General features: G+C 39.1%; 1 protein-coding gene across 2 annotated transcripts in view; it reads left to right on the top strand.

The window, feature by feature from the left end:
- Window positions 1-27,078, top strand: part of SPA17 (sperm autoantigenic protein 17) — a 55,751-nt gene that overhangs the window by 11,933 nt on the left and 16,740 nt on the right. The window contains exons 3-5 of one of the 2 annotated variants that reach the window (XM_075527906.1): window positions 17,277-17,347; window positions 20,101-20,187; window positions 21,212-21,442. In XM_075527906.1, the coding sequence (XP_075384021.1) occupies window positions 17,277-17,347; window positions 20,101-20,187; window positions 21,212-21,343 (290 nt within the window). In that variant the 3' untranslated portion in view covers window positions 21,344-21,442. Of the gene's footprint in view, window positions 1-17,276; window positions 17,348-20,100; window positions 20,188-21,211; window positions 21,443-27,078 lie in introns of those variants that run through there. The other variant, XM_075527905.1, reaches the window with a different exon arrangement.

Raw genomic sequence — 27,078 nt, 5'->3', positions numbered from 1 at the left:
TACTTAAAAATCTAATCAAAATGGAAGGCCTCTCACTCCTTGATTTTAAAGCCTATTATACAGCCACAGCAATCAAAACTGCTTGGTATTGGTACAAAAATAGAGATTATAGATCAATGAATCAGAACAGAGAACCTAGAAATAAAACCAAGACCAATAGACACCTGATTTTTTAAATAAAAGACTAAAACATTAAATGGGGGAAAGATGGTCTTTTCAACAAATCGTGTTGGAAAAAAATGGATCTCCATCTGTAAAAGAATGAAACAGTACCCATACTTCATATCATATACAAAAACAAAAAATGAATTCAAGATAAAAACTTAAATATAAACCCTAAGTATAAAGACCATCAATGAAAAAAATAGGGACAGATTTAAGGACCATAATACCAGGTATTACCAAACAAAATGAAAAATATTCACAATACAGAAGACAAAAGAGGGGATTGGGACCTCCTAAAAATATAACATTTACATAATTACATACAAAGTCTTGAAAAAAAAGTTGTAGGGGAGGTTGGTATATTGGTTAAAGGGCTAATCTCAATAATCTATAGAAAACTTCACTACCTCAATAAGAAAAGCACATATAATCTTATTTTAAAATAAGCAAAGACAATTCACCAAAAATGATATTTTGTGGTAGTTAAAGTCTATGTAAAAAAAAAAGTCTATGTCAACTAGACACTCCTGGATGAAGGTAGAGGTGGAAACCCACCTGTCACTCAGATCAAAGCTGATGACACCTCCTTATGGGTGTGTCATTTTGTATAAAAGAGAAATCCTAAGCAGAACCAAGTTCTCTTTGGCTAGATCGTGTGTCTGGTTCATTGAATTCCTGTTGTGCTGCCTGTCAATCCCAAGAGCCATCAGCAGACTATTGACGGATTCATTTGGCCAATTTCAGATTCATTTACCTCTGCATCCACCAGCCTCCCACCCACCCCACTTGCTTGTCAACCTGCTTCGTGTTCTTCTGCTTCCACAGCTACATGAATCAGAAGGCTGCCTTGAAATGGAGTGGACAGAACTGCTACAACTGTGTAGCTATTTCTTGATAAAAATTTATTTATATTTACAAACACATGCAAACATCACTGACTTTGCTTCTCTCGAAAACCGATTCTAACCCATTTGGTACCAGGAATGATTCTAGAGGAACAAAATTGTACAGATGAATGTCAGAATTGATTCTCAGATCTAAATAGGACTGAAGGCACTGATAACTCCTGTCTCTGTAAGTATGGATCAATCTGTCACTATTAATTTTTCTAAAGATGGAGTACCAATTGAAATGTTTCACCAAGCTAATGAAGTACTGAAAGCACTCATTCATCTATGCCAGGAATTTTGGAAACAGTTACTTGGCCAAATGACTGGAAGAGATCTATATTTGTACCCATTCCAAATAAAGGTGACCCAACAGAATGTTCAAACTATAGATAAATATCATTGCTCTTGCATGCAAGTAAGATTTTGCTGTAGATCATCCAACAACGGTTAGGGCAAATTCAGAAGAGGACTTGGATCAAAGAACATCATTGTTGATGTCAGATGGATCTTAGTTCAAAGTGGTGAAAGATGTTTATTTGTGTTTTATTGACATGACAAGGCATTCAACTCTGTGTACCATAATAAACTATGTATATCCTTGAGAAGAATGGGAATTCCAGAACACTTTATTGTATTCATGCAAAACTTGTACACAGATCAAGAGGCAGATGTGTGAACAGAACAAGGGAATACTGTAGGGCTTAAAATCAGGAAAGGTATGTGTCAAAATTGTATCCTCTCACCATACTTATTCAGTCTGTATGCTGAGATAATCAGCAGAGAAACTGGCTTATATGAAGAAGAATATGGCACCAGATTTATAGGAAGGCTTATTAACATGGAGGAAAGCTTATTAACCTGTGATATGCAAATGACACAACCTTGTTTGCTGAAAGTGAGGAAGACTTGAGGCATTTGATGCAAATCAAAGACTACATATAGCCTTCAGTGTGGATTGCAACTCAATGTAAAGAAGAGAAGATTGCTCACAATGGAACCCTTACGTAACATCATGATAAGTAGAGATAAGGTTGAAGTCAAGGATTTTGTCTTCCTTCGATCCACAAATCAAAACTCATGGAAGCAACAGTCAAGATATCAAAAGATGTGTTATGTTTGGTAAATATGATGCACAAGGCCTCTTTAGAGTGTTGAAAAGTAAGGATGTTACATTAAGGATTAAGGTGCACCTGACTGAAGCCCTGGTATGGTATTTTACATTGCCTCATATGCATGTGAAAGCTGGACACTGAATACGAAAGACTGAAGAATAAATTTATGCATTTGGATTGTAGTGCTAGAGGAAATTATTGAAATTGCCATGGACTGTTAAAAGGACAAATGAATCTTTCTTGGAAGAAGTACAGCTAGAGTACTCTGTAGAAGCAAGGATGGCAAGACTTCATTCTACATACTTTGGACATGTAGTCAGGAGAGACCAGTCCCTGGAAAGGTACATCATGCTTGGTAAAGTGTAGGGGTATCAAAAAAGAGGACGGCCTTTAGTGAGATGAATGAACACAATGCCTGTAAGAGTGGGCCCAGCCATGGGATCAATTAGGTATTAGCCGCACAGGAGAGTACCATGTATTATTTTCATTCTGTTGTGTATATGATCCCTTTGGATCATAAATAACTTGATAGCACCTAAGAGCAACAACAATAACATTAATAAAGAAGGCATTGTTAATCAATGGGGTGAAGTGACAAAGTAATATTTAAAATAACACCACTGGTAGATGAAGTTTTAGCTCTGGGTGAGAAGAATTTGTACTTAGTGGGTCTATATAAATAAACTCAGACTGATCCAAGCATGTTTCCTGAACCATTATCCCGTACCCTTAATAACCATTCCTACACATATTCTCCATTTTTATGTCTATACATATTAGAAACCTCTGAGTTCTTTAGAAGTATAGCATACTTCTACTTGGGTCATCATCTGGACCTTTGGGGACCCACTGTGACTTAAGTATTTATACATCTCGAGGCAATGAGAACCTGCAGCAGTATCTTGTAAGATATCTGCCTCAAACTATGCTCCAGATACAACCCTAGGTGCCATATCAGCATGCATTAAATGATTAATATCATTATACTTCTGAGTGTGTAATACATAGAAATCAAATTGACTACATTTGTGGGAAGACACAACAGAGAAGCTCAATATCAGCAGCTAAATCCAGGCCAGGGACTGGCAGTGGAACAGACCATCAGTTGCACGTATGCAAGTTCAGATTGAAGCTGAAGAAAATTGAAACAATCCCACAAGAGCCAAAATATAAGCTTAAGTCTATCCCACCTGAAACTGGAGAACATCTCAAGAACAGTTTTGATGCATTGTACACTAATTACAGATCTAGTGAACTGTGGGAGGACATCAAGAACATCATTTATGAAGAAACAAAAGGTCATTAAGAAGACATGAAAGGAAGAAAAGATCAAAGTGAATGTTAAAAGAAATTCTGAAACTTGCTCTTAATAATAGTAGAGTAGCTAAGGCATGGGAAAAGGATGAAGTCAAAGAGCTGCACAGAAAGGGCAGTTTAAGAAGACAAAGTAAAATAGTATAATGATACATTATATCAGCACAGCTCTCGTGTTTGAAAACCACACATGAAGGAAGAACATGCTTACCTTACAAACTTTGAACATGGAAGACGTCAATGAGAGATTGATCACAGTAGCTGCAACAATGGGCTCAAGTATAAGAACAATTGTGAAGATGGTTCAGGACCTGGAAGTGTTTCATCCTGTTGTGCAGAGAGTTACTGTGAGTTGAAATTGGCTTGATGGTGCCTAACAACAACAGCAACATGACTGTGTAAGACATTTTAAAATATAAATCTCTTTATGCAAACACAAATGCATATAAGTGATCACCAGTGGTTTTGCTTCTCTAGAAAATCCAAGATAACACAACATCCCAGTGGCCAGTAGTCATATGAAGAAATTCTTATGATTATCAGTGATAGTTGAAATCAAAATCAAAATAATGATGCAACATTAATGATTATAATCAATGGCACTGAATTATACATGTAGCAGTTCAATTGGAAAAGGTTTTGTGTATATTTTTGTCACAAAAATAATCACACACAGGTATCAAGCATCAAGGAACAAAAATGCATATCATTTGAAAATGTGGGTGAGTGCAGAGTGGAGACTCAAAGCCCATTGATAGCCAAATGGACACCCCTTATTGAAGGGTCGTGGGGAGGAGATGAGCTAGTGAGGGTGCAGGGTAGCAACGATGAAACATAAAACTTTCCTCTTTCTTAAATGCTGCCCCCCCCACTATTATGATCCAAATTCTACCTTACAAATCTGGCTAGACCAGAGGATGTTCATTGGTACAGAGAACAACTGGAAACACAGGGAATCCAGGACAGATGACTTCTTCAAGACCAGTGGTGAGAGTGGCGATGCCTGGAGGGTGGAAAGAATGTGGGGTAGAAAGGGGGAACTGATTACAAGAATCTAGGTATAGCCTCCTCCCTGAGGGAGGAACAGCAGAGAAGAAGGCGGGGAGAGATGTTGGACAGTGTAATATATGACAAAATAATAATTTATGAATGATGAAGGGTTTATGAGGGAGGGAGCAGTGGGGAGGGCAGGGCAAAATGAGCAGCAGATATGAAGGGCTTAAGTAGAAGGCATATGTTTTGAGAATGATGATGGTAACAAATATACATATGTTCTTGACACAGTAGATGTATGTATGGATTGTGATAAGAATTGTACAACCCCCCAATAAAATGATTCAAACTAATGATAACCACACAAATAACAATGAATATAAGGAATAAAATGTTCAAAAATTGATTTTGGTAATGATTGTCCAACTCTTCTTGTTATAATAGAATTATGGAATTGTATGACATGTGGATGAAATGCCAATAAAACTTTAAAAATAAATAAATTTAAATGGCGAAACAAAACAAAGGATTTAATACCTCATGCACTAGCACTAATAGTAAAATTCAAGTAAACAGAAAATAACAAATCCTTTAGAGGATGTGGAGAGATTGGTACAATCATACACTGTCGGTGAGATTTCAGAATTGTGCAACCACATGGAAAACAGTATGCTGCTTCCTTAAACAAATGCGAATAGAAATACCTTATTACCCAGCAATTTCTCTACTTGGTATATAACCCAAAGAAATAAAGAATAAAACATAATAATAAGTAAGACTACTCATGCTAGCTTTAAAAAATTTATACCCATGTTATGCACAATAGCTTAAAGAAACCAACAAAATGCTCATCTGTAGAGGAATATATACTACTCTGGTATAAATATACAATGGACTATTATACATCCCTAAAAAACAATTATGAAGGTATAAAACCTCTCATGACATGAGCAAATTTGGAAGACTTTATGCTCAAGTAAGTAAATCATAAAGACACATGCGCTGTGACATCACTTTATAAAATATTAAAATACAAATGTTTTTTACACCAACAAAAAATAAAAACAGACTTTGAAGGCTTCATGGATATCTGGGGTAGGGGAGAAGGAAATGGGTGAAAAAGGGGAAAAGGAAAATATGTTTTCATTTCAAAATCATCAATTAAAAAGAAGTAAATACTAGAGAAGAGTAAATACATGAGGGTAGGTGGTTTGAATTTGTTAGAAACAGAAGCCTGAATCCCTCATAACCAACAAGTGTTGAGAGCAAATTTAACCCTGTCATTGATTGGCCAGTCTATATCAGCTTAGCTCTCACTATTCATCTGTTTCTCCCCATCCATGGAAGTGAACTCCCTGGTCTGGAGAAAGGTTGATTGTTGAACACGATCTGAGAAACCCAACCCCTGCTCACTAAGAATAGGAACATTTGGCCCACCTCTCATATTTCCCTTCTCTCTTTCACACTCCATTCACATTTTGGCTAGAGGCACTGACCTGCTGTATGTGACAGTTCAACATCTTTTTTTTTTTTTACCCTCATGCCCAGGAATAGGTTCCTCATTAGGTGATTGTGTCCTGAAAGAACTAGCTCTTTCTTAGATTTGCCATTCCTCAAACTCTCACCATCCTGTCCCATGAAAACTCCCTAAAACCATTGTTGATAGAACGGGACATAAGCATTGGGACTTTTTGGCAGGAAGTTCAGTCACACAGTGTGTGTGCAATTTTTGGCCTATGGTAGGGCTAAGGTAAATCAGTGTTGTTTTAGTCTTGGGAGAAATGGATACTGGGTCCTTGTGTTAGACAGGTTTCTCTAGAGAAATAAAACAAGAATGCTAATAATTTTATATATATTTATACAGCTATATAGATAACATAAGAAATAAAAAGTTAATTATAAAGCAGTACAAATGACTCAGTGCAACTCACTCACGTAAGACAACTGTGAGACACTGGAAGTTCTTCAAGTCTTGAGGGTCTCCACGTAGTACTCTGTAGAGCAATTCAGGCTACCTGGGCACAGGCAGCTAACAGCAAGGCAGGTCACCAACAGTCCGCCTGATGAGGGTCCCTCAGTCACTAGCTCAAGAGATGTAAATTCCAATTGTGTGGCGAAACAGGTCTTGAAGAAACCTCAAATTACAGCAACACAGTCCACTGGTTAGGTGTCCCACTGGTGTGTAGCTTGCAAATTGAGGCAAAGAACAAGCAAGGCAGCAGCACACTGGTCCAATGATCAAAGAGCAAGAGACAAAAAAGGAAAGGTTTGCAAAGCCATTTATCCACCATTCAATTAATCCCACATGTGTTTACCGGTCAGGTTGGCACAATAAACTACCTCAGTCGTTGAGGGGAACACCTGACTCTCTTCTTGCAGCACCCAACCAAATCTGAACAAATAACAGAATGTGGACTAGAGCCCCAGCTCAGGTAAACCGATATTTCTGCTTTTTTGTAAGGCCCCTGTAGTAAAACCAGAGCTCCACTCCATGAAATCATATAAGTATAGTGTAATTCCTCAGGAATATCTGCTGCTGAATCCTTGATTCTTATTAAATAACCTAGTTAAACCTATATATATAATAACAGTAAAGAGACAATGCACAGACTAGGAAAAAGTCTTTGGGAACAATATAATTGGTGAATCTAATATCCAAAAAGCAATGAAGCCTACAAAAGTTGAAAACTGTAAGGCAAAAATCTTTCGGAGAAGTAAAACTAAAATATTTTCCACTAGTATAAAGAAAAAAAAGAGTGGTAAGAGTGTACCTTAACATAGGCTTTCATAGGCTGATCCTGCTCCCCGTACAAAAAAGGCAGTCTCAACAAGTCCCAGCACTATGTATAGAAAAATATTCTATAACTTAAATAGACGACAACTCAGTAAAAAAACTGGACAAAGAAAGTAGACAAACACTTCACCCAAGAGGATAGTCAAATAGCCAATCAAGCAAAAACAAACCAAACTCAATGCCATCGAGTTGACTCCAACTGAGAGCAACCCTATAGAACAGGGTAAAAACTGCTCATGGGTTTCCTGGTCTGTAACTCATTATGCTAGTAGAAAATTACTACTTTCTCTCAAATTAGCCAACAGACACATAAAAAGATAATGTATTAGCCATCAGAGAAATGCAGATTGAAATCACAATGAGATATTTCACTCTGACTAGGATGGCCAAGATTTTTTAAATGGAGAATAACAAATATGGAAGGGGATATGGAGAACTTGGAACCCTCATTCATTGTTGGTGGGAATACAAAATGGAGTGTCATGGAAAGTAGTCTGGCAGTTTTTCAAAAAACAAGAGGTAAAACTGTCTCATAACTCAGCAATATTTTATTGAGTTATAATTCACCTCATAGAACTCGATAGTTTGATCATATCAAGAAGGGTTGTGAAATCATTACCACAATCAACTTTGGAAACTTTTCTTCCTTCTTGTACCCATGGAGGTTGACTCCCCCATTTCCCCCACACTCCTCTTCCATGTCCCCAGTCAATCATTAATGCTGGTATTGTCTTCATACATCCACTCTTCCCAGTTTCCCTGGACAGATAAACATACACAACAAGGGCAATCAACCAGCAAAGACCTAGCAACAAATGACCATATAGAACAAAGAAAGGCCTCAATCTGAAAGAAAGCAGAGAATTTTAAATTTTTAGATTAAATTTACAATGGTCCAGAGAGAGAATGATGAGATGCAATATTCCAGCCTAAGTACAGTTGCTAAAATTCACTTTACAATGTTCTTTGCCTGACATTAGGCCTGTTAACAGTCCTAGTCTCTGTGTATTAGGGGATTCAGTGAGGACTCACTCCATGTAGGGATCCTGCAAATGGATTTGGGGCCACCACTATAATTTATAGCTTTCCACAAACCAATAGCTAGCAATTCTATTATGTATGATACCCTAGGAATCTTATAGAAATAATACAAACAATTCACTTATGTTTATTGCAGCACTATTTACAATAGCAAAAATAAGGAAACAGCCTGAGTGTCAGTAAACAGATACATGAATAAGTAAAATGTGATACATATGTACAGTGGAATTCTACTCAGTGATTACAAAAAACATGAGTGGACTTAAGGAAAATTCATTGAGATAAATCATGAAATTACATGAACAACTAAATATATAGAAAATAAAAGGGTTTAAGGTTGGGGTTAGAGGGTATTCACTCTCTAAATAGTAGATGCTTGTTATTTTTGGTAATGGGAAATGTAGCAATAAACAATTGAAGTATGTACAACTTAATAAAGTAAATGATGTCACTAAGAATTATACAGGTAAAAAGCTCAGAGGTAATTGCTCTGGCATATGTAATTTTGAAATAATAGCAAAAGCACCATATATATGTATGTGTATATGTATATATGCAGTATATATGTGAGATAGTTAAAGTTTATTGTGCCAACCTGGCTGATAAACACGTGTAGGGTTAATTGGAGGCTGGAGGGATAAATGGCTCAGTGAGCCTCGCCTGTCTAGTTCTTCGGTTTCTTGCATTCTGATGGTACAACCAGGGTGCAGCTGCCTTATCCAGTTCCCTGCTTCAGCTGGCAAGGCTCATTTCCTGCAAGAGATCCCTGAGGAGAAGCCTCATGGACCTACCCCAGTACAGCCCTGTGTGTGGACACTCTTGCCCGCGCTGAGATGCTTACACGTTCACTGATTCAGCTTTCCTTCTACAGTTGGCATCACATGTGTTTTGTGAGATGGAGGAGAACTTTGTGGATTGGTGTTGCTTTTCTGAGCTAATGTTAGACTTGTGGGCTTGGGAAGCACTGGGTTGGGATGTTTTCTTGATGTGCACTTACCCTTTATAAAACTGTCTCTTATACACATGAGTTTCTGTTGATTTCTTTCTCTAATGTACCCAGATTAACACAATATGTATATATTTAAGTATATGAAGGGAACTAAATTTTTTTCTTTATATATTTCTGAAAACCTATTTCAGAAACCCACATGAGTCAGCATTGACCTAATGGCAGTGACTTTGAAGTTTGGATGTCTATATGCCGCCATTCTTCTCGTGGTGGATTGTATGTTATTTTGATACTGAAAGCTATGCTACCACTGTTTCAGATCCCTGAAGAATCACTCATGATGGACAGGTTTAAGTAGAGCTTCCAGACTAAGACAGACTGGGGGGAAAGACCTGGCCATCTATGTCTAAACACACTAGCCAGTGAAAACTTTATTTGGTTGATATAGTGCCATGAGATGAGAGTCTAAGGTTGAAAGTTATTCAAAATACGAGAGTAACAACAATAACAAAGCATTCCTACAAATCATAGAAATCTTTCTTAAACACAAATATCAAAATGGGAAGCTGTTTCTTTACACATCTGCCAAGTATATTTTCCTAAAGATAGTGGTATTTCCATCTCTAACCTTTCCCCAAGGAGCCCTGGTAGTGTAGAGGTTATGTGTTGAGCTGCTAACCACAAGGTCAGCAGTTTGAAACCAATATCTGTTCTAGTGGGGAAAGATGAGGCTTTCTACTCCCCTAAAGGGTTACCAAAAAAGGTTACAACCGTCTCAAAAACCTACAGGAGCAGTTTTTACTGTGCTGTGGGGTCATTATGAGTTAGAATCAACCCAATGGCAGTATGTTTTGTTTGGTTTTTTAGAACCTTTCCCTGCAGAATTCTCTTTTCTGTTTACATCAATGAAATTGACTGTTTTTGATATCCTCAAGGGACTCAAGTCGTGTTTCTTTTAAACATTCTTTGAGTTTAGGGAATGAGAAAAATATGTCTGATAGGCTAAGATCAGAGGGTGAATGAAGAGATTCCCAAGGAAAGTCTTGTGGGATAGCAAGGAAAGTTTTGTGGGATAAGCCTTGCTACCCTAAATAATGAGCAGGTGCATTGTGCCGCCCATCCCAAACAAAAACAGAACAGCAAGTTTTCAGCTCATCCTTTCTGGCCTTTCTCTCACAAATGCAATTTTATCTTTTCTTAGAACATCTTCATGACAAACTCTTTTGATCGTCTATGTCCTTTAAGTCAATATATCAAGATTATCACTTGAGAACCATAAAAGGCAGTCACCGTGACCTGCTCTGACCTTTCTGCCTTGGATTTAACTGATCCAGCAGTCCCCTTAGAAGTCAATGGTTTAATTGGATGGTTGGGGTTTTTTTTGAAGTCATTTGTGTTAGTTTGGATAGGCTATAGAAACAAATTAATAGACTCATATGTATGTAAGAGAGAACTTAATTTTTTTAGATTGTTTTATTGGAGGTTTATATAATTCTTATTACATTCCATACTTGCATCCATTGTGTCAAGCACATATGTACATTTGTTGCCATCATCATTCTCAAAACATTCGCCTTCTACTTGAACCCTTAATATCGGCTCCTCATTTTCCCCTCTTCCTTCCCCCTCCCCCCTCCCTCATGAACTTTTCATCATTCATAAATTATTATTTTGTCATATGTTACACTGTCCGATGTCTCCCCCCAACCCTCTTCTCTGCTTTCCATCCCCCATGGAGGAGGCAATACATAGATTCTTGTAATCAGTTTCCCCTTTCTACCCCACATTCCCTCCACCCTTCAGGCATCGCCATTCTCTCCACTGGTCCCGAAGGAGTCATGTGTTCTGGATTCCCTGTGTTTCCAGTTGCTATCTGTACCAATGTACATCCTCTGGTCTAGCCAGATTTGTAAGGTAGAATTGGGATCATGACTGGCTCATCTCCTCCCGACAACCCTTCAGTAAGGGGGTGTCCATTTGCCTACCAATGGGATTTGAGTCTCCACTCTGCACTCACCCACATTTACAGTGATATGATTTTTTGTTCTTTGATTCCTGCTATCTGATCCCTGTGACAGCTCGTAGTCACACAGGCTTGTGTGCTTCTTCCATGTGGGCTTTTGTTACTTCTGAGCTAGATGGTTACTTGTTTATCTTCAAGCCTTTAAGACCCCAGATGCTATATCTTTTGATAGCCAGGCACCATCAGCTTTCTTCACCACATTTTCTTATGCGCACGTTTGTCTTCAGTCATCGTATTGGGAAGATGGGTACCTACTGATATGATTTTTTTATTCTTTGATATCTGATAACAGGTCCCTTCTACACCTCGTGGTCAGACAGGCTGGTGTGCTTCTTCCATGTGGGCTTTGATGCTTCTCAGCTAGATGGCTGCTTGTTTATTTTCAAGCCTTTAAGACCCCAGATGCTATATCTTTTGATAGCCGGCTACCATCAGCTTTCTTCACCACATTTGCTTATGCACACATTTTTCTTCAGCAATCGTGTCAGGAAGGTGTGCATCATGGAATGCCAATTTAATAGAACAAAGTGTTCTTGTATTAAGTACTTAAGGGGAGCCCCAATGTCCATCTGCTGCCTTAATATTAAACCTATAAATAAATGCACATAGATCTATTTCCCTACCCTCTTATATAAATATATTTACATATGTACATTCCAGTTTTTAGACATCTATAAATACCCTCTGTCTCCTAGTTCTTTCCTCTATTTCCTTTTACTTTCCTCTTGTCCCACTATCATGCTCAGCCTTCATTTGGGTTTCAGTAATTTCTCAGTTACATTGCCCTTGCTGAATCCCTACCAGGCCTCTCACAGCCTCCTTGCCACTAATTTTGGATCACTTGATGCTCCCCTGTCCCTGGGTTGGTCAGCACCACCTCCTTACCCCCAGCTACCACTCTCCCATGTCCCCCTGGAATCATTGGTCCCGTTGTTTTCTCCTCCAGACTATTCATCCAGCCTATCTTACCTAGCTAGATCTGTAGAGATAATAATCACCAAAACTCAAGCCATAACAAGATAGTTGATGAATGGAAACACAGTGATGACAACAAAAAAGAAAACCAATGACCCATAAAAGAATAAATTAATTAAAAGAAGAAAAATTTTAAAAAGAAAGAAAAACCTGTAAATAGATCAAGTTCTGATTTTTTATCTCTAGGCGTGTCCTTCAGTCAGGTCCAATGGGGTGTCATGTTCTGGCCCCAGAGTCTTTCCTTTGTACTCCCTGATCTATTCCCATGGTTGCTCTGCCACACACCTTTAGTGGTTTGCCTCTGTGTCACAGGGTCAGTCCGGGCCAGTCCCAACACTGAGTCTCCAGTATTGTCTTCCTTAGGGCCTTAGTCCAGCAAGGGATCGTGTATCTTCTAGAGAACTTTATATCAAAGAGTAATTCTATCTTAAGAAAACATCCCAGTACAATCCAGATGAAATCCATAGGTTCAATATTAGCCCATATGTCTGATACTATTCTATGAATTCCTCTTCAGACTCATGCAGCACATGCAACAATGGCCAGTGTAGGAAGATCACAGGCCAGTTAATGGAAAGTCTTGTGGATGCAGTGGCAGGGGAAGCATCTCAGCACTGGCGTGGGTCTCCGTGTGGCTCCTCCAGCTCCAGGGCTCTGGTTACATCAGGAGTCTCCACGTGGCTTGTCAGCAGGAAGACAAGTAGAGTGTATAAAATTCGCTATTACACACATATGAATGCCTATGAATTTGTTTCTCTAGTCTACCCAAACTAACATAGCATTCTAACAATTCTAAGACAAATGTACTTCTGAAAAGACATGTCTGCAACCATCTGTTGATCACAGAGACATATTTAAGCATGTTTTGTTTGGAATAAACTCATGTATATCTGAACTAGAACCCTAGCAACAGTATTTTTTTTTTACTTTGTACAATTGAGGAAAAGCAGCCTTCCCAGTCAGCCTTACTAACTTGGACAGACTAAAGCAACAAGATGCTGATGTGGCATGATTCAAAATGAGAAGAAAGCACTCATTAATAATTGGAACAATGAATTATGAAGTATATCTAGGAAAATTGAAAATCATCAAAAATGAAATAGAATGCAATAAGATTGATATCCTAGACATTAGTGAGATATGGACTGGCATTGGGCAGTTTGCCTTGAGCAGTCATACAGTCTACTTTGCCATGGGTGACAAATTGAAGAGAATTGGCATAAAATAATCAAAAGGACATTTCAGAATCACATTAAGTACAACACTCTCCATAATAGGATAATATCAAATGACTACAAGGAAGATCAGTTAATACAACATTACTCAAATTTACATAACAGCCACTACTCCCAAAGATGAATAAATTGACAAGTTGTACCAACTTTTGCAGTCAGAAATTGATCAAATATGCCCTCGAGATTCATTGATAATCCCCAGTGATTAGAAACTAAAATCAAGGATCCATAGCTGGAAAATATGACCTTGGTGACAGAAATGACTCCACATACCACATGATAGAAATTTACAAGACTAATGACTTATTTATTGCAAATGCCTTCATATTAGGTCAGGTTGATAAGAGAAACAAATTCAGGGACATTCATATATGAATAAGAAAGAGCTTTATATAAAAGAGTAATTGTATATTGACAAAACATCCCAGCCCAGTCCAGATCAAGTCCATAAGTCAGATAGTAGTTTGATAATAGTCTATGAATTCCTGTTCATACTCATGTAGCACATGCAACAATAGTCAATGCAGGAAGATCACAAGTCAGTGGGTGAAAAGTCTTGTGGATGCAGTGGCAGTGGAAGCATCTCAGCACTGGCATGGTTCTCCACGTGGCTCCTCCAGCTCTCTACGTGTTTCAATAGCAGGAAAATGAATCAGAGAGAGGGGAGCCTCTCTGATGGCAGAATTAAGACAGAGGAAGTTCCTGAAATCCTCATGAGAATGCCACGCCCACAAGGAGGTATCATCAGACTGTGACCTGATTGACAGGCTAGATTCCACCCTTAGACTTAATTATCAAGTTGATATGAAATTATGTAGCTACCACACCTTTTTTCAGCAACATAAATGACTGTATACTTAGATCTCACCAGATGTAATACACAAGAATCAAAGTGTGTGTAGAAAAAAAGGAAATCAATAATTACCAGTCAGACAAGACTGGGGTCAAGTACAGAACACACCCTCAATTGCTCATATTTGAATTGAAGTTGAAGCTGAATAAAATTTTAAAAGTCTGTGAGACCCAAAGTACAAACTTGAGTAATTCCCACTCATGTTAAAAGACCATTGTAGACATAGCTTTAATGTCACCAGGACCCCTGCAAAAAACATAAAAGGTTCCAAGAACTGATAGAATACCAAATAAATTGTTTCAACAGATGAGGGCAATGCTGGAAGCATCTCTGACAAGAAATTTGAAAGACAGCTACCAGCTGAAAGAGGTCCATATTTGTGTCCAACCCAAAGAAAGGTGAATCAGCACAATGTGGAGCTTAACCAAAATATCATTAATATCACCTGCAGATTAAATTTTGCTGAAGATATTTTTTGAAAAGCTTGTCAAATAATAGACAAATACATATGCCAGAAAATTCAAGCCAGATTTAAGGTATGAAATTGCTATTAGATGGGTCTTGACTTAAAGCAAAGAATACCATAAGATGTTTACTTGTATTTTATTGACTCCAAAGGCAATTGCCTGTATGGATGACAACAAATTTTGATTATTATTGCAAAGAATGGGAATTCCAGAACACTTAATGATGCTCCCGTGAAGCCTGTACATAGGACAAGAAGCATTTACTTGAGCAGAATAAGGACACATTACATTGTTTAAAATGTGGAAAGATGTGCATCAAATTTATATCTCTTCACCATTCTTATATGTACTGTGTACTGCGTAAATAATCATATAGCTTAACTACATAAGAAGAACATAGAATCCGGAATGAAAGATGACTCAATAACAACCTGCAAAATACAAATGACACAATCTTGCTTGCTACGACGAAGACTGAAGCACTTACAGATGAAGATCAGAAAGCACAGCCTCCAATATGGATTCCATCTCAGTGTAAGCAAGCCAATTCCTCTAGACTAGTAGTAGGAAGCATAATTATAAATGGAAAATATTGAATTCATCAAGAATTTAATTTTCAACACTCATCGAAGCAGAAGTCAAGAAATCAAGCAGCATATTTCTTTGGACAGATCTGCTCCACAAGACTTCTTTAAAGTGTTAGAGAAAAGATGTCACTTTGAAGAGCTAAGGAGTGACAGACCTAAGCCTTGGGTGTTTTTTCCCCCCAGTCTCATCATATAAAAGCTGGACAATAAAGAAGATCAAAAAAGAATTGATGCATTTGAATTATATTGTTGGCAAAGGATATTAAATTGACTGTGAACTTCCAGAAAAACAAGCCTGTCTTGCAAAAAGTACAGTGTGTTAGTCCAGGTTGACTAGAAAAACAAATCCTGTGACATAAGTGTAAGAAAGAGCATTATTTCTTACAAGAAGTAATTATATATCAAGAACACATCACAGACAGCTTCATTTTTCTCCTTGGAAGCAGCAGTATAGGTTTGAACTGTCAATCTTGCAGTTGACTGCCCAATACCTAATCAACCATGCCACTAGGGCTCCTCGGGTATACTTTGTAGTCCTAGCTGAACACTTTTCGAGATTGGATTTCTTTGTCTAAAGAATTAGGGCAGCCTGATCAAAATAATTAATGAAGTTATATTTTACACCCTATTGTGGTAAAAAAAACTGTGTAGGGTAATAAAGCTTATGAATGGCCTTCTAAGATGTTGGTCAGTAAGTACTCTGAACCAAAAGAGAAAGAAGGAAACCAAAGACACAAAAGATTTTAGACAGCAAGACAAATAGTCTACTTGAACCATGCCTCATCTACCCTGAGCAGAAGAACTAAATGGTATTACTACTGACCATTCTAATTTGCTCCATAATAGATGGACCCTAATAGAATGAGAAAAAATATATGGAACAGAACCCAAAATTCCTAAAGGCAAAAACAAGCCGGGTAGATTGGTTGAGATTGGACAACTTCGGAGACTATTGCCCTCAGATATTCTCCAAAATTTTAATGGAAATTATCTCCTGAGGTCACTATGTACCTAAGTAATTAATTCCTGGTATATATGTATCAGTCACAATACTGTGCTTCTTTTTAAAATCCTCTATATGAGATCAAATGGTCAACAATTATTTTAAAACAAAACAAGGATATAAGCAACCAGGGAAGCCAGTTCAATGGAAATCAAACAACTAAAATGGAAATAATGAGAGTGTTCATAGATTGTGAAGTATTTAATGTCACTGATAACTAATATAGTATTTATTGATGGGGAATATAAACTGCTAGGTAAACTTTCACTGAAAATACATTAAAATGATATTTATTAAATGATTTATCTTAGTGATGTATACTGAAATAAATATTTGTGGATAAAATAATATGATGCCTGGAGTTTGAACATAATGAGAGGAAAGGGTAGGAAAGTGAGCAGGGTTACATATAAAACAGATACATCATATGTTGATAATTATTTAATCTAGGTAATATGCACTATATACTATTTTTTTTACTTTGTAAGTTTGAGATTTTCCATAATGGAAAGTAGTTTAAAATTTTTCTGCTTAGCTATCTATACCTTTTCCTTTGTTTATAGATGCATGTGTTCAGATTACATCCTTCTATTGGTGTTTTGTTTCTTCCCACATTTTTATAAATTCTGTAAAGACACAAATTATGGCTTTTACCACTGTTCTAAAATGTTCCAAGGGCTTATTGAATATTTAATTAATTATGATTTCTTTTAAATGAAATGATTGTTAGTTATATCTTCAGTATGAAGCTATGTCAATAAAATTTAATACTGACAGTAAAGAGCTTATTATTTGGAATAGAAAACTGTGTCATTTCTCTATTTATATTTTTTAAAACTCTAAGTCTGAAATTATTATATCTTTTTATTATTTAGAAACGAATTTTGATCCAGCAGAATGGGGAGCTAAGGTAGATGACCGCTTCTATAACAACCATGCATTCAAGGTATTGTGAAGCTATTGTATTTGACATTTCTTCTCCATAATATAAAATAATGAAAATTTTGAGAAACATTACAAATTTTTATTAATTTATTTTAATTGCTGGATTTTTTCTCTTTTTTTAAAACATTTTATTAGGGGCGCATACAACTCTTATCACAATCCATACATATACATACATCAATTGTATAAAGCACATCTGTAAATTCTTTGCCCTAATCATTTTCTTTTTTTTTTCCTTTTCTTTTTTTACATTTTATTAGGGGCTCATACAACTCTTATCACAATCCATTCATATACATACATCAATTGTATAAAGCACATCTGCACCTTCCCGCTGGATTTTTTTCTAATAAGAAATTCTTTCATAAAGTATTTGACTCATGTGCAGATTCTTAGCTCCAAGTTTAAATATGATCAACAAAAAAAAAGGTATAGAATCTTGACTCGGTGATTTATTCATCAAAATATTTATTGAGTACATAGCAGATAGTACATGAATATTTTGGTTAACAAATGATAATTCATTAAATATATTATACAAGACTGACTAGAATTAAAGATGGTCATTGCACCAAGTTTTATCTGTAAAGCTAGTCTCTTCAGGGACTAAACCAATCTTTATTTTTGCTAGCATTCTCTGAGCTAATCGTTCTCAGCCAGAGTTCCTCAAAATAATTAAGCCTTCAGCCACAGGTACGCATTGCTTGCAAGGAATCAAATCCTCTCCTTTGTCAAGGGTGCTAATTACATACTCTCTTTGATATACTTGAGGAAACAGTGACTCAAGCACCTTTTGTGTTCTAGAACTGAGATAAGGAACCCTGGTAAAGAATGGCTATGTGAGATCAGCATCACTGCCATCTCCTGGGATCTTGATAAAAGTGCAAAATCCTAGGCTCTATTTAGGTTAGTGAAAACAAAATGGATTGATGCTATTTACCAGAAGACTTTGGAAAATTCCTGGAGAAGTAGTTGCTACTTTTGGAAGTTGTTATATGTTCATTCTTTTGTGTCTCCCAAATATTGTTATTTCCATTTAACTGGGTTCCCTATGTTTATGCTTTATTTATGTTCACATTTTAACAAAATCAGTTATGTTGGAAACATTCAAGTCCTTATTTCACATAGCAGTTCAGGTTTCTCCACTCTTGAATTTTAACAGTTGTATTAGATAAGATTAAATGTCCTTAAATTTCTGTTGGATGGGTTAAAGAAGCTCTTCTAATTGGTAGTGACAGCATTGCCTCTAATTTGGGCTTCAATAACCATATCAAAATAGAGGTTTTTCCATTAAAATTATTCCCCACAACAAATTTTACTTTTTTGACTGAGTTTTTACTCCTCAAACATTAAAAGTGAGTTTACCTCATATTAAGGACTCCAATGGTATTTATGTTTGTCTTATTTTAGAAACTATTATGCTACTTTTTGATATTTTGTTCAGGATTCATTATAGCATCATGCCAACTTTTAGCGTAAAACAGTAGTTTAGTGATTTCTAGTTAGTGTAAAGGAGAAGAAAATTGTTCCTTGATGGAACAAAGCACACACATCCCCAAAGCAAAATATCAAACCTTTTTACTAGTTTCTTTGGTCTTTAATATTTATTTACTCGTATTTCCTGAAGAGTTTTCATTTTTTCTTCTTCTTTCAGCTTACATTCCTTGTTAAAGATCAATATGTATTTCTGCTTACTTCTCAAAAACTTTAAGTACGATTTGCCTTAAGTATTTATGTTTTATTATTGAGAGGTGGAAAACAGAGATGCAGAACAGAGATAGAATTCAGCCAGGAATGTGAAGTTGAGAAAGGCTTTATTGAGGCAGGGAAAGAACTCCCGGGAGGAAGGGGAGAACAGAGAAAGGGACAGGAGCATCTTGAACTCCTGAGAAGGTTCCTCGACCCAACAAATTAGGTCAGGGAAGTCGCACCTGGCAGTGAGGCAGTGGAACATATTCAGGGCTTGAGCCAAGGCCATATGTACTAATAAGGGTAAGGAAGGTCTTCTGGTGCTGCAGTTGCAGAGTCTGAGTCACGATGTGGTCTGTGAGTAAATCATGTTGTTTTTCACAGACCCACTTCCTGGAACACTGAGGGAAGGGACTGTACAGTCCAGATCTGGCCTTGTGAGGTGTGGGGAAGGGGCCACACAGTCCAGCAGGATTACCTTTCAGGAGAGTTGGAGGAAGTAGTTGCATGATCCGGAACGGACTCAAACAATTATAATTTGGGTCAAAGTTTACAGAGTAGACCATCGGTTTTACATTTAACAATTCATATACATCATATTTCATCTCATTGATTGCAATCCTAGCTGTGTACCATCACTTATCCCACTTCCTCCTTATTCCTTCTTCTTTTCTTTCTTTTTTAAAAATTCTTTTATTGGGAGCTCTTACAGACATCATAACATTCCTTAGTTTAATCACATCAAGCAATAAGGTACAATTGCTACCACAATCAGTTTCAGAATATTTTCTTTCTTCTTGAACTCCTTGATATCAGTTCCCCTGTATCCCTCCCTCTTTCCTTCTTTTCTACCCCTTTTAAGCTTTGTCATAAATACTGCCTTTTGATCTTGAATGGTTGCTTACTTGAAAATGTTTGTATCTCAAAAAAAAGAAAATGTTTATATCTCAGTAGTGTTATTGTTCCTCTTACAGGCCTGTCTATTGTTAATTGCCTTTAAGTATTTTATCTAAGACTTTGCTATTTTGAAACCATGTCTTATTTGGCTGTCTCTTTTCACTCTAGGAGCAAGAACCACCTGAGAAAGATGTGCCTGAAAAAGAAAAATCTCAGGAATCTGTGAATGAAGAAGAGACACCAGTCACAGTCTTAGTAAGTAATATTTTCCCATGATTGTGCTCAACTTAAAAGTTTTGTTTCAGATATGAGTCCAGCCTGTATTTTATTATTGTGATTTTTGCTTTATGCATACTTAATATCAGTGATGAACTGGTAGATCATGTCAGCCATGCCACTTGTAAAGGAAAGTTCATCCTTTCCCTTAAAAACAGGTCTTATTTTCCAAGATTGTTAATGGAGGGAAAATCTTTCCACAAGGAAGGGCTTACAAAACTTACATCCAGTCATGTTTTACCAAGCAATGCTGTCACCACCACACAATGGTAAATGTTTAGAGATAACAACAAAAATAAATAAGATAAAATGTCTTTACACACTGTACCTTATTCAACTTCCATGCATGTTTCTCTACAAAAATTATTTCCTGTCCAAGAGTACATCCAACTTGAGAAGCGTCTACCTTCAAAGTACTTAGAGTTAGTGTTATGCTAGAGTTAGCCTCCAAGTAATGATTGTACATGGCTTTACCCAATTTTATGTGCAGTGATATCATTTTCATAACTTGAAGTAAGGAATAGGACTAATAGGGAGTATCACACCATGGAAAACACTACAAAAAAGTGCTTTGATTCCATAGGCAGAGTTACATACTGAACAATAACATCAAAAAAGAGAACTCAGATAAATTACTACTTGCAAAAGTAATTTCAGAATCTTATGATTAGCAAATATCTCATTTTCAAAAATGAAAGCATATGTATATATATAAGATAAAATGTCTTTACACACTGTACCTTACTCAACTACCATGCATGTTTCTCTACAAAAATTTTATATATAAATATATATATATAAATTATATATATATATACACACACACACAAGGAGGCTTCAAAAAGTTCAGGGGAAAGCAACTGTGGCATTTAACATACTCTCCTGTTCACTTGAGCGAAGGGGTGGAGTCTACTAGCCAGTCAATCCGGTCATAGCCAAAGATAACTGTATGTGGACATAGCCTTCTGAGGATTCTGGTAACCTCCTGTCTTCCTCCCTGGAGGTGGGACACACACTCTTTCTGCTTGACCTTCCTGTTGACAAGCTACATGGAGCCACACTGATGCCAGCCAGAGCTCTAGAGATGCTTCCACCTCCAGTAGATCCACAGGACTTTCCGCCCACAGGCCTATGATCCTCCTGCATTCAGCATCATCACTTGTGTTGCATGGGTCTGCAGAGGAATTTATAGACTGGTATCAGACATATGGGCTAATAGACTTATGGACTTGATCTGGGCTGGACCTGGATGTTTTCTTAATATACAATTACTCTTTAATATAAAACTCTCTTTCACACATATAAAGGTCTCTGGATTTCTTTCTCTAGTCAACCTAGACTAACCGGTTTCCATTATAGTTTATTTTATTTTTTCAGGATGTAATTTTCTTTTTTTTATCCTGTTTTAGGGGCTCATACAACTCTTATCACAATCCATACGTACTGTAAGGTTTATTTGGGCGCAAAACAGAACCAGAGATCCAATTAACGAAGTTTTAGAAGCAGGCTTTATTGAGAAGCTTGCGGGCGGGTTCAGCAACTCAGGGTATTGAGCTATTTAAGCCGCGTCATGGGAAATTTTTGCTGTGGTTTTTATACCCCCTGTTGGTAGGCACAGCTGAGGGTAGGGGGGCATGCTTACAGAAGGGTTCTAAAAAGGGGAAACAGTCGTTAAACTTTTTCTGGGAATTGGGTAGGAGTTGCGCAAACAAGCTGAGTAAGCATCTTTTCAGTGAGAATATGCACTTTTGGACATTTGTGGTTTACCAAAGGGAGGGGGAAGCAGAAGGGAGGGGGAGGCCAGTGAGGGGTAAGTTTCAAGAACTAAAATGGAAGCACCTGATTCAAAATGGAGTTTCTTGTGCCAAGGCCAGACATTCTAGACTCCACCTTACAGGGAAAAGGGATGACAATAAGTCTTTTCTGTAACTGCTTCCTGCTGGTAGTAGGTGAAGAGCAGGGGAGTGGGGGTTTTCAGGCAGAGTACTGGGAGTCTGGGCCCGGCACGGGACGGTGGGATTCATATCGAGGTTCCCGGAGAGATTCATATTGAGGGTCCCAGAAAAATTCATGTTGAGGTTCATATAATTGTAACATCATTTGGTGAACTACAGCTTGGGTGATGTCGCGGAGCCGGCTTTGCAGGAGCTGGATAAGACAAGGGGCGATTAAAAGCAAAATTATAACTAAAATTATGGGTCCACGTATGGGGGCTAAGAAGGAGTACAGGAAAGTGTTCCACCAGGAAGAGGTCCCATCTGTTTGGGGTCTGGTGCTTTGTAGCTCACAGCTTAGTTTATTGAGGGTCTGGATATTGGTTTCCACAACTCCTGACTCATTGATGTAGTAATAGCATTCCTCCTGGAGGAAGAGGCAGTTCCTCTCTTCTCTGCTGTGATGAGGTCTAGAGCACGGCGGTTCTGTAAGGCAACTTGAGCAATAGAGGTTATTTGTCTTTGCAAAGAGGCTAAGGATTCTGCAGAGGTATCAAGTGCCAATTGAAAGCGTTCGGCTAACTGATTGGTTGTGGTAACGAAGTGTCCCAGGGTGCCACCACTCATTCCCACCGCAACTGCGGACGAAGCTAGGGAAAGGCCTACCATGACTGGGAGAAAAACTGCTCCTTTGTTATGGTGACTATGTGTCTGGGTGTATTTGGTCCGGAATTCAGCTGGGGTGTAGACAGTAAGCTGCGGAACTAAGGTGACGGGTAAGCTCAGGAGGGTAGAAGTGGAACTGATGTTTGGTGAGTGTATAATTGCACCAGAAGAAAAACCCTGTTGGTGCTGTTACTGGCTGGGAAGGTGGCATTGTGGTGTTGCATAGCTGAGTGGATGCATTAAGTAACAAACTGGCACCTGTGCATACCCTGGTGTGAAGTACACAGCGACATTGGGAATAGTTACGGGTTGCGTGGTGGAGACCGTAAGTGAAGATGACCAGGTGGGAACTGGGACTGCTGCTAGAGGAGGGCGTTCCAGGGCTGCACACATGAAGCAAGTGGAAAGGTTGCCTAATCCACCAAGGTTGGCGATGGCCAGTCCCTGCTGTAGCAGGGTGAGCCTGGAGAAGGGAGACTCAAAAGGTTTAGAAATTTTGTTAGTAAGTTGATGTTCTTGGATCTAAATATTACAGTAGATGGTGAATTGGACCTGGACTAGCGACCTCCATATGAACAGTCTAGCATTAGGGTATGTGCTGTGGGAGTTAAAATACCAGATCCCTTGACTGGTTAAGGTGAATTGTGTTCCTGACCAATAGAACCGGTGGGATTTGGTTGTAGGGTAGGGGTGATCATGGTGAATATTACAGGACTTCCAGGGGCATCCTGTGTTTTCTTCTACCCATTTTTGTGCACAAGCGGGGTTAGAGGTTTGGTCATATAAAAAACAAACAATGGGGAAAGTTGGTTTGGGGAGAACGTGCGCATTTGGGGAGTTGGAACTGTGTTTGAATGAGGTGTAATTAAGGTAGACTTGACCGGAACAATTGGTGACCGGGCAATCGGCCATGGCTAGGAGATAACTTTCTCCTGTGAATAGGTGATGCTGGCGATATTGGGGGTTAGTTACATTGTCAGTGAGAAAAAATCTCCAGGTGAAAGGGGAAGTTATGCTAGGCTTAGCTGGCTGGCTTGGTGAGGCGAGTGAGGCAGAGACATAGGGCCAGTAGACTGAACAGACCACTTGGGGTCATGGTTAGTTTTGGTTGCTGGTTTGACTCTGGACAGGTGTATCCAAGAGTGTAGGCCCACTACCTTGACGGCCGAGGGAGTGGTGAGGATGACAGTGTACAGACCTTCCCACCGGGGTGCCCAAGGTTTGGGTGTTAAAGATTAAATTGACACAGCGTCTCCAGGGTGTACTGACCTTGGGAGGTTGGGAGAGGCTGGAGAAGGTTCAGGGATAGTGGAGTTAGTGTGTTGTCTAAGGAGGTTGCAGAGTAAAGACAGGTAGGGTATATATGAGGCTAATGGAGGGTTGTTGCCGGGAGGGAGAGGGGAGAAGAGGAAGGGTCGCCCATAGAGTATTTCAAATGGACTGAGGCCAGACGGCTCCCGGTGGGCCGCGTGCAAATGGGTAAGAACAAAGGGTAATAGCTGAGGCCAAGAAAGTCGCAGCTCTAGAGAGTTTGGTAAGCTGCTGCTTTATGAGACCATTGGCTCGCTTGACCTTACCCGAAGATTGGGGGTGATATGCTGTGTGGAGCTTCCAGCAGATGCCCAGTAAAGTGTTTACTGCCTGTTGTACCTTAGATATAAAGGCCGAGCCGTTGTCTGACTGGATTGAAGCAGGCCGGCCAAAGCAAGGAATTATGTCTTGAAGAAGGTGAGCGGCGACTATGTCTGCACTCTCAGAGGAGATGGGAAAGGCTTCAATCCATCCTGAAAATGTGTCAACCATAGTGAGGAGATATTTAAACTGCTTATGATTTGTCATGTGAGTGAAGTCTATCTGCCAGTCTTGTCCTGGCAGGTGCCCTTGCATCTGATGGAGCTGTTTACGAGGGTGTTGAGGTCCTTGGCTGTTGGAAAGAGCACAAACATTGCATTTTGCGTGGACTGTGTTGATGGTGCCCCATAACCCAGTGGGGTGAAAGATGGGGCTTAAAAATTTATATAAAGCTTTAGGCCCAATGTGTAAGGAATTATGTATGTCAGTGATTATAGTCTCTCACTGTAACTTTGGGAGGATGAGTAGGTGGTTTTTGTGTACCCACCCTTCCCATTGAGGAAGTTCACAATACTGTACATTTTCTTGGTCTGTGTAGGTCGGGGAGTAAGTGGAGGACAGAAAGCATGCTGGACTAGGGGCGGGAGAAGGAGCCTGTGTTAATGAGTGAACAGTACAGTCAGCGAAGGCATTACCTTTAGCTACAGAGTCACTAGAAGTTTGGTGTCCTCAGCAGTGGATAATGGCTAATTTGGGGGGTAAAAGGATGGCCTTTAATAGCTTAGCAATTAGCTGCCCGTTTATAATTGGGGTTCCTTTGGTGGTAAGAAAGCCTCGTTCCTTCCATACATGCAATGGGTGTGTGCGATCAAAAATGCATACCTGGAATCAGTGAATATGTTGCAACCTGTCCCTTGGTTAGCGTGAGGGCCCTGGTGAGGGTGACCAGTTCTGCCTGCTGGGAGGTGGTGCCTGTGGGAAGCGGGGCTGCCTCCATTATCTTTGAAGACGTTACCACCGCATAAGCTGCCTGTCGGCTTCCAGAGTCATTCAGTAGCGAACTTCCATCTACAAACAGGGTGAGCTCGGCATCTGACAGAGGCTAATCTGTGAGATCAGGTCTTGGAGATTGGAAAGTGTGAATAACTTCTACACATGAATGAGTTTGTATGGGGACCTGTTCTGGAGCAGGGAGGAGGGTAACTGGATTAAGCAATCCACAATGTGATAGAGTTATTGAGGGGTATTCTATAAAGAGTAAATGGTACAGTTGAATGCGGGAGGGTCCCAAGTGGGGAAGAGTTTGCTGAGACAAAAAGTCAGTGAGATGGTGGGTGGAAAATACAGTGAGGGGTTATAATAAATTAATTTTTCTAGCTTCAATGGTTAGTTCAGCAGCGGCTACGAGAGCTTGAAGGCATGGTGGCCACGTGCAGACAGTAGGGTCCAATTGTTTGGAGAGGTATGCAACTGGGATGGGAGAAGAACCCATAGGCTGCACTAGGACTCCCAGTGCTAGTTGCTGTTTATCATTTGTGTACAAAAGGAAAGGCCTAGAGGGGTTTGGTAAAGCAAGGGCTGGAGCAGAGCGGTGCAGATAGCTCTTTGTAGCAGAAGGAATGAACGATGTACAATTTGGGGGGAGGTAAGGGGGATTCTTTGGCTGCGTGGTACAAAGGTTTGGCTAAAAGTGAAAAGCTAGGGATCCACTGCCTGAAAAATCCCGCTAGACCCAAAAAGGATGAGATTTCTGACGCAGACTGGGGAGCAGGGAGAGCTTGTACAGCTTTGATCCAGACATATGTGATTGCCAGGTGGGTAGGGGTGATGGACAGGCCAAGGTACGTGACTTCAGTGAGCGCTATTTGAGCCTTCGAAGGAGACACCTTATACCCTTTGGAGTTTAGAAAGTTTAGCAGAGTAGTGGCAGCAGACACATTAGCAGATTCAGAGGGAGAACACAGCAACAAATCATCTACATACTGTCATACAACCTACAGAGGCAGGGGACATTGTATTAAATCTTTGGCGAGAGCTAGTCCAAAGAGATGGGGAGAATCTTGGAAACCTTGTGGGAGAATGGCCCAGGAAAGCTGTTGGGCTAAGTCAGTAACAGGATCATGCCCCGTGAATGCAAACAGAAACTGAGAATCTGAGTGAATAGGAATAGGTTTTATAAAAGCATCTTTGAGATCTAGGACAGTGAAATGAGTAGTGCCCGCTGGAATTTGTGAAAGGAGAGTTTAAGGGTTAGGGACTACAGGGGTGATGGGGACTACTGCAGCATTGATTAAGCAGAGGTCCTGCACAAGGCGGTATTGTCCATTGGGTTTCTTTACTGGTAAAATAGGAGTGTTGCAGGGTGAATTTACAGGGGTGAGCAAACCTTGCTCTAGTAACCTGTCTATTATGGGCTTGAGACCTAATCGGTGGGTTTTGGAAATAGGAAACTATGGTCAGTTGGGGTAAACTTCAGGATTTTTTAGTTTAATTAATACTGGGGTGTGGTGGGAAGCAATGGAGGGGGTACTTGTGTCCCATACCTCCGGTGACACTTCAGGCAAACGGGAGATATCACAGGGTAGTGGAGTGCAAGTGATGGGGTCCTGGCTGGTAAGCATGACCATCAGGAGGCTAAAGGAGGTTGAGGGGTTAGAAAAGGAAATAGTAGCCTTTAATTTAGACAAAATTTCTCTGC

This window comes from Tenrec ecaudatus, chromosome 12 (genome assembly GCF_050624435.1).
Source record: "Tenrec ecaudatus isolate mTenEca1 chromosome 12, mTenEca1.hap1, whole genome shotgun sequence".
Lineage (NCBI taxonomy): Eukaryota > Metazoa > Chordata > Mammalia > Afrosoricida > Tenrecidae > Tenrec > Tenrec ecaudatus.
Note: the sequence above shows the minus strand (reverse complement) of the source record. Positions and strands in the feature narration are given on the sequence as shown.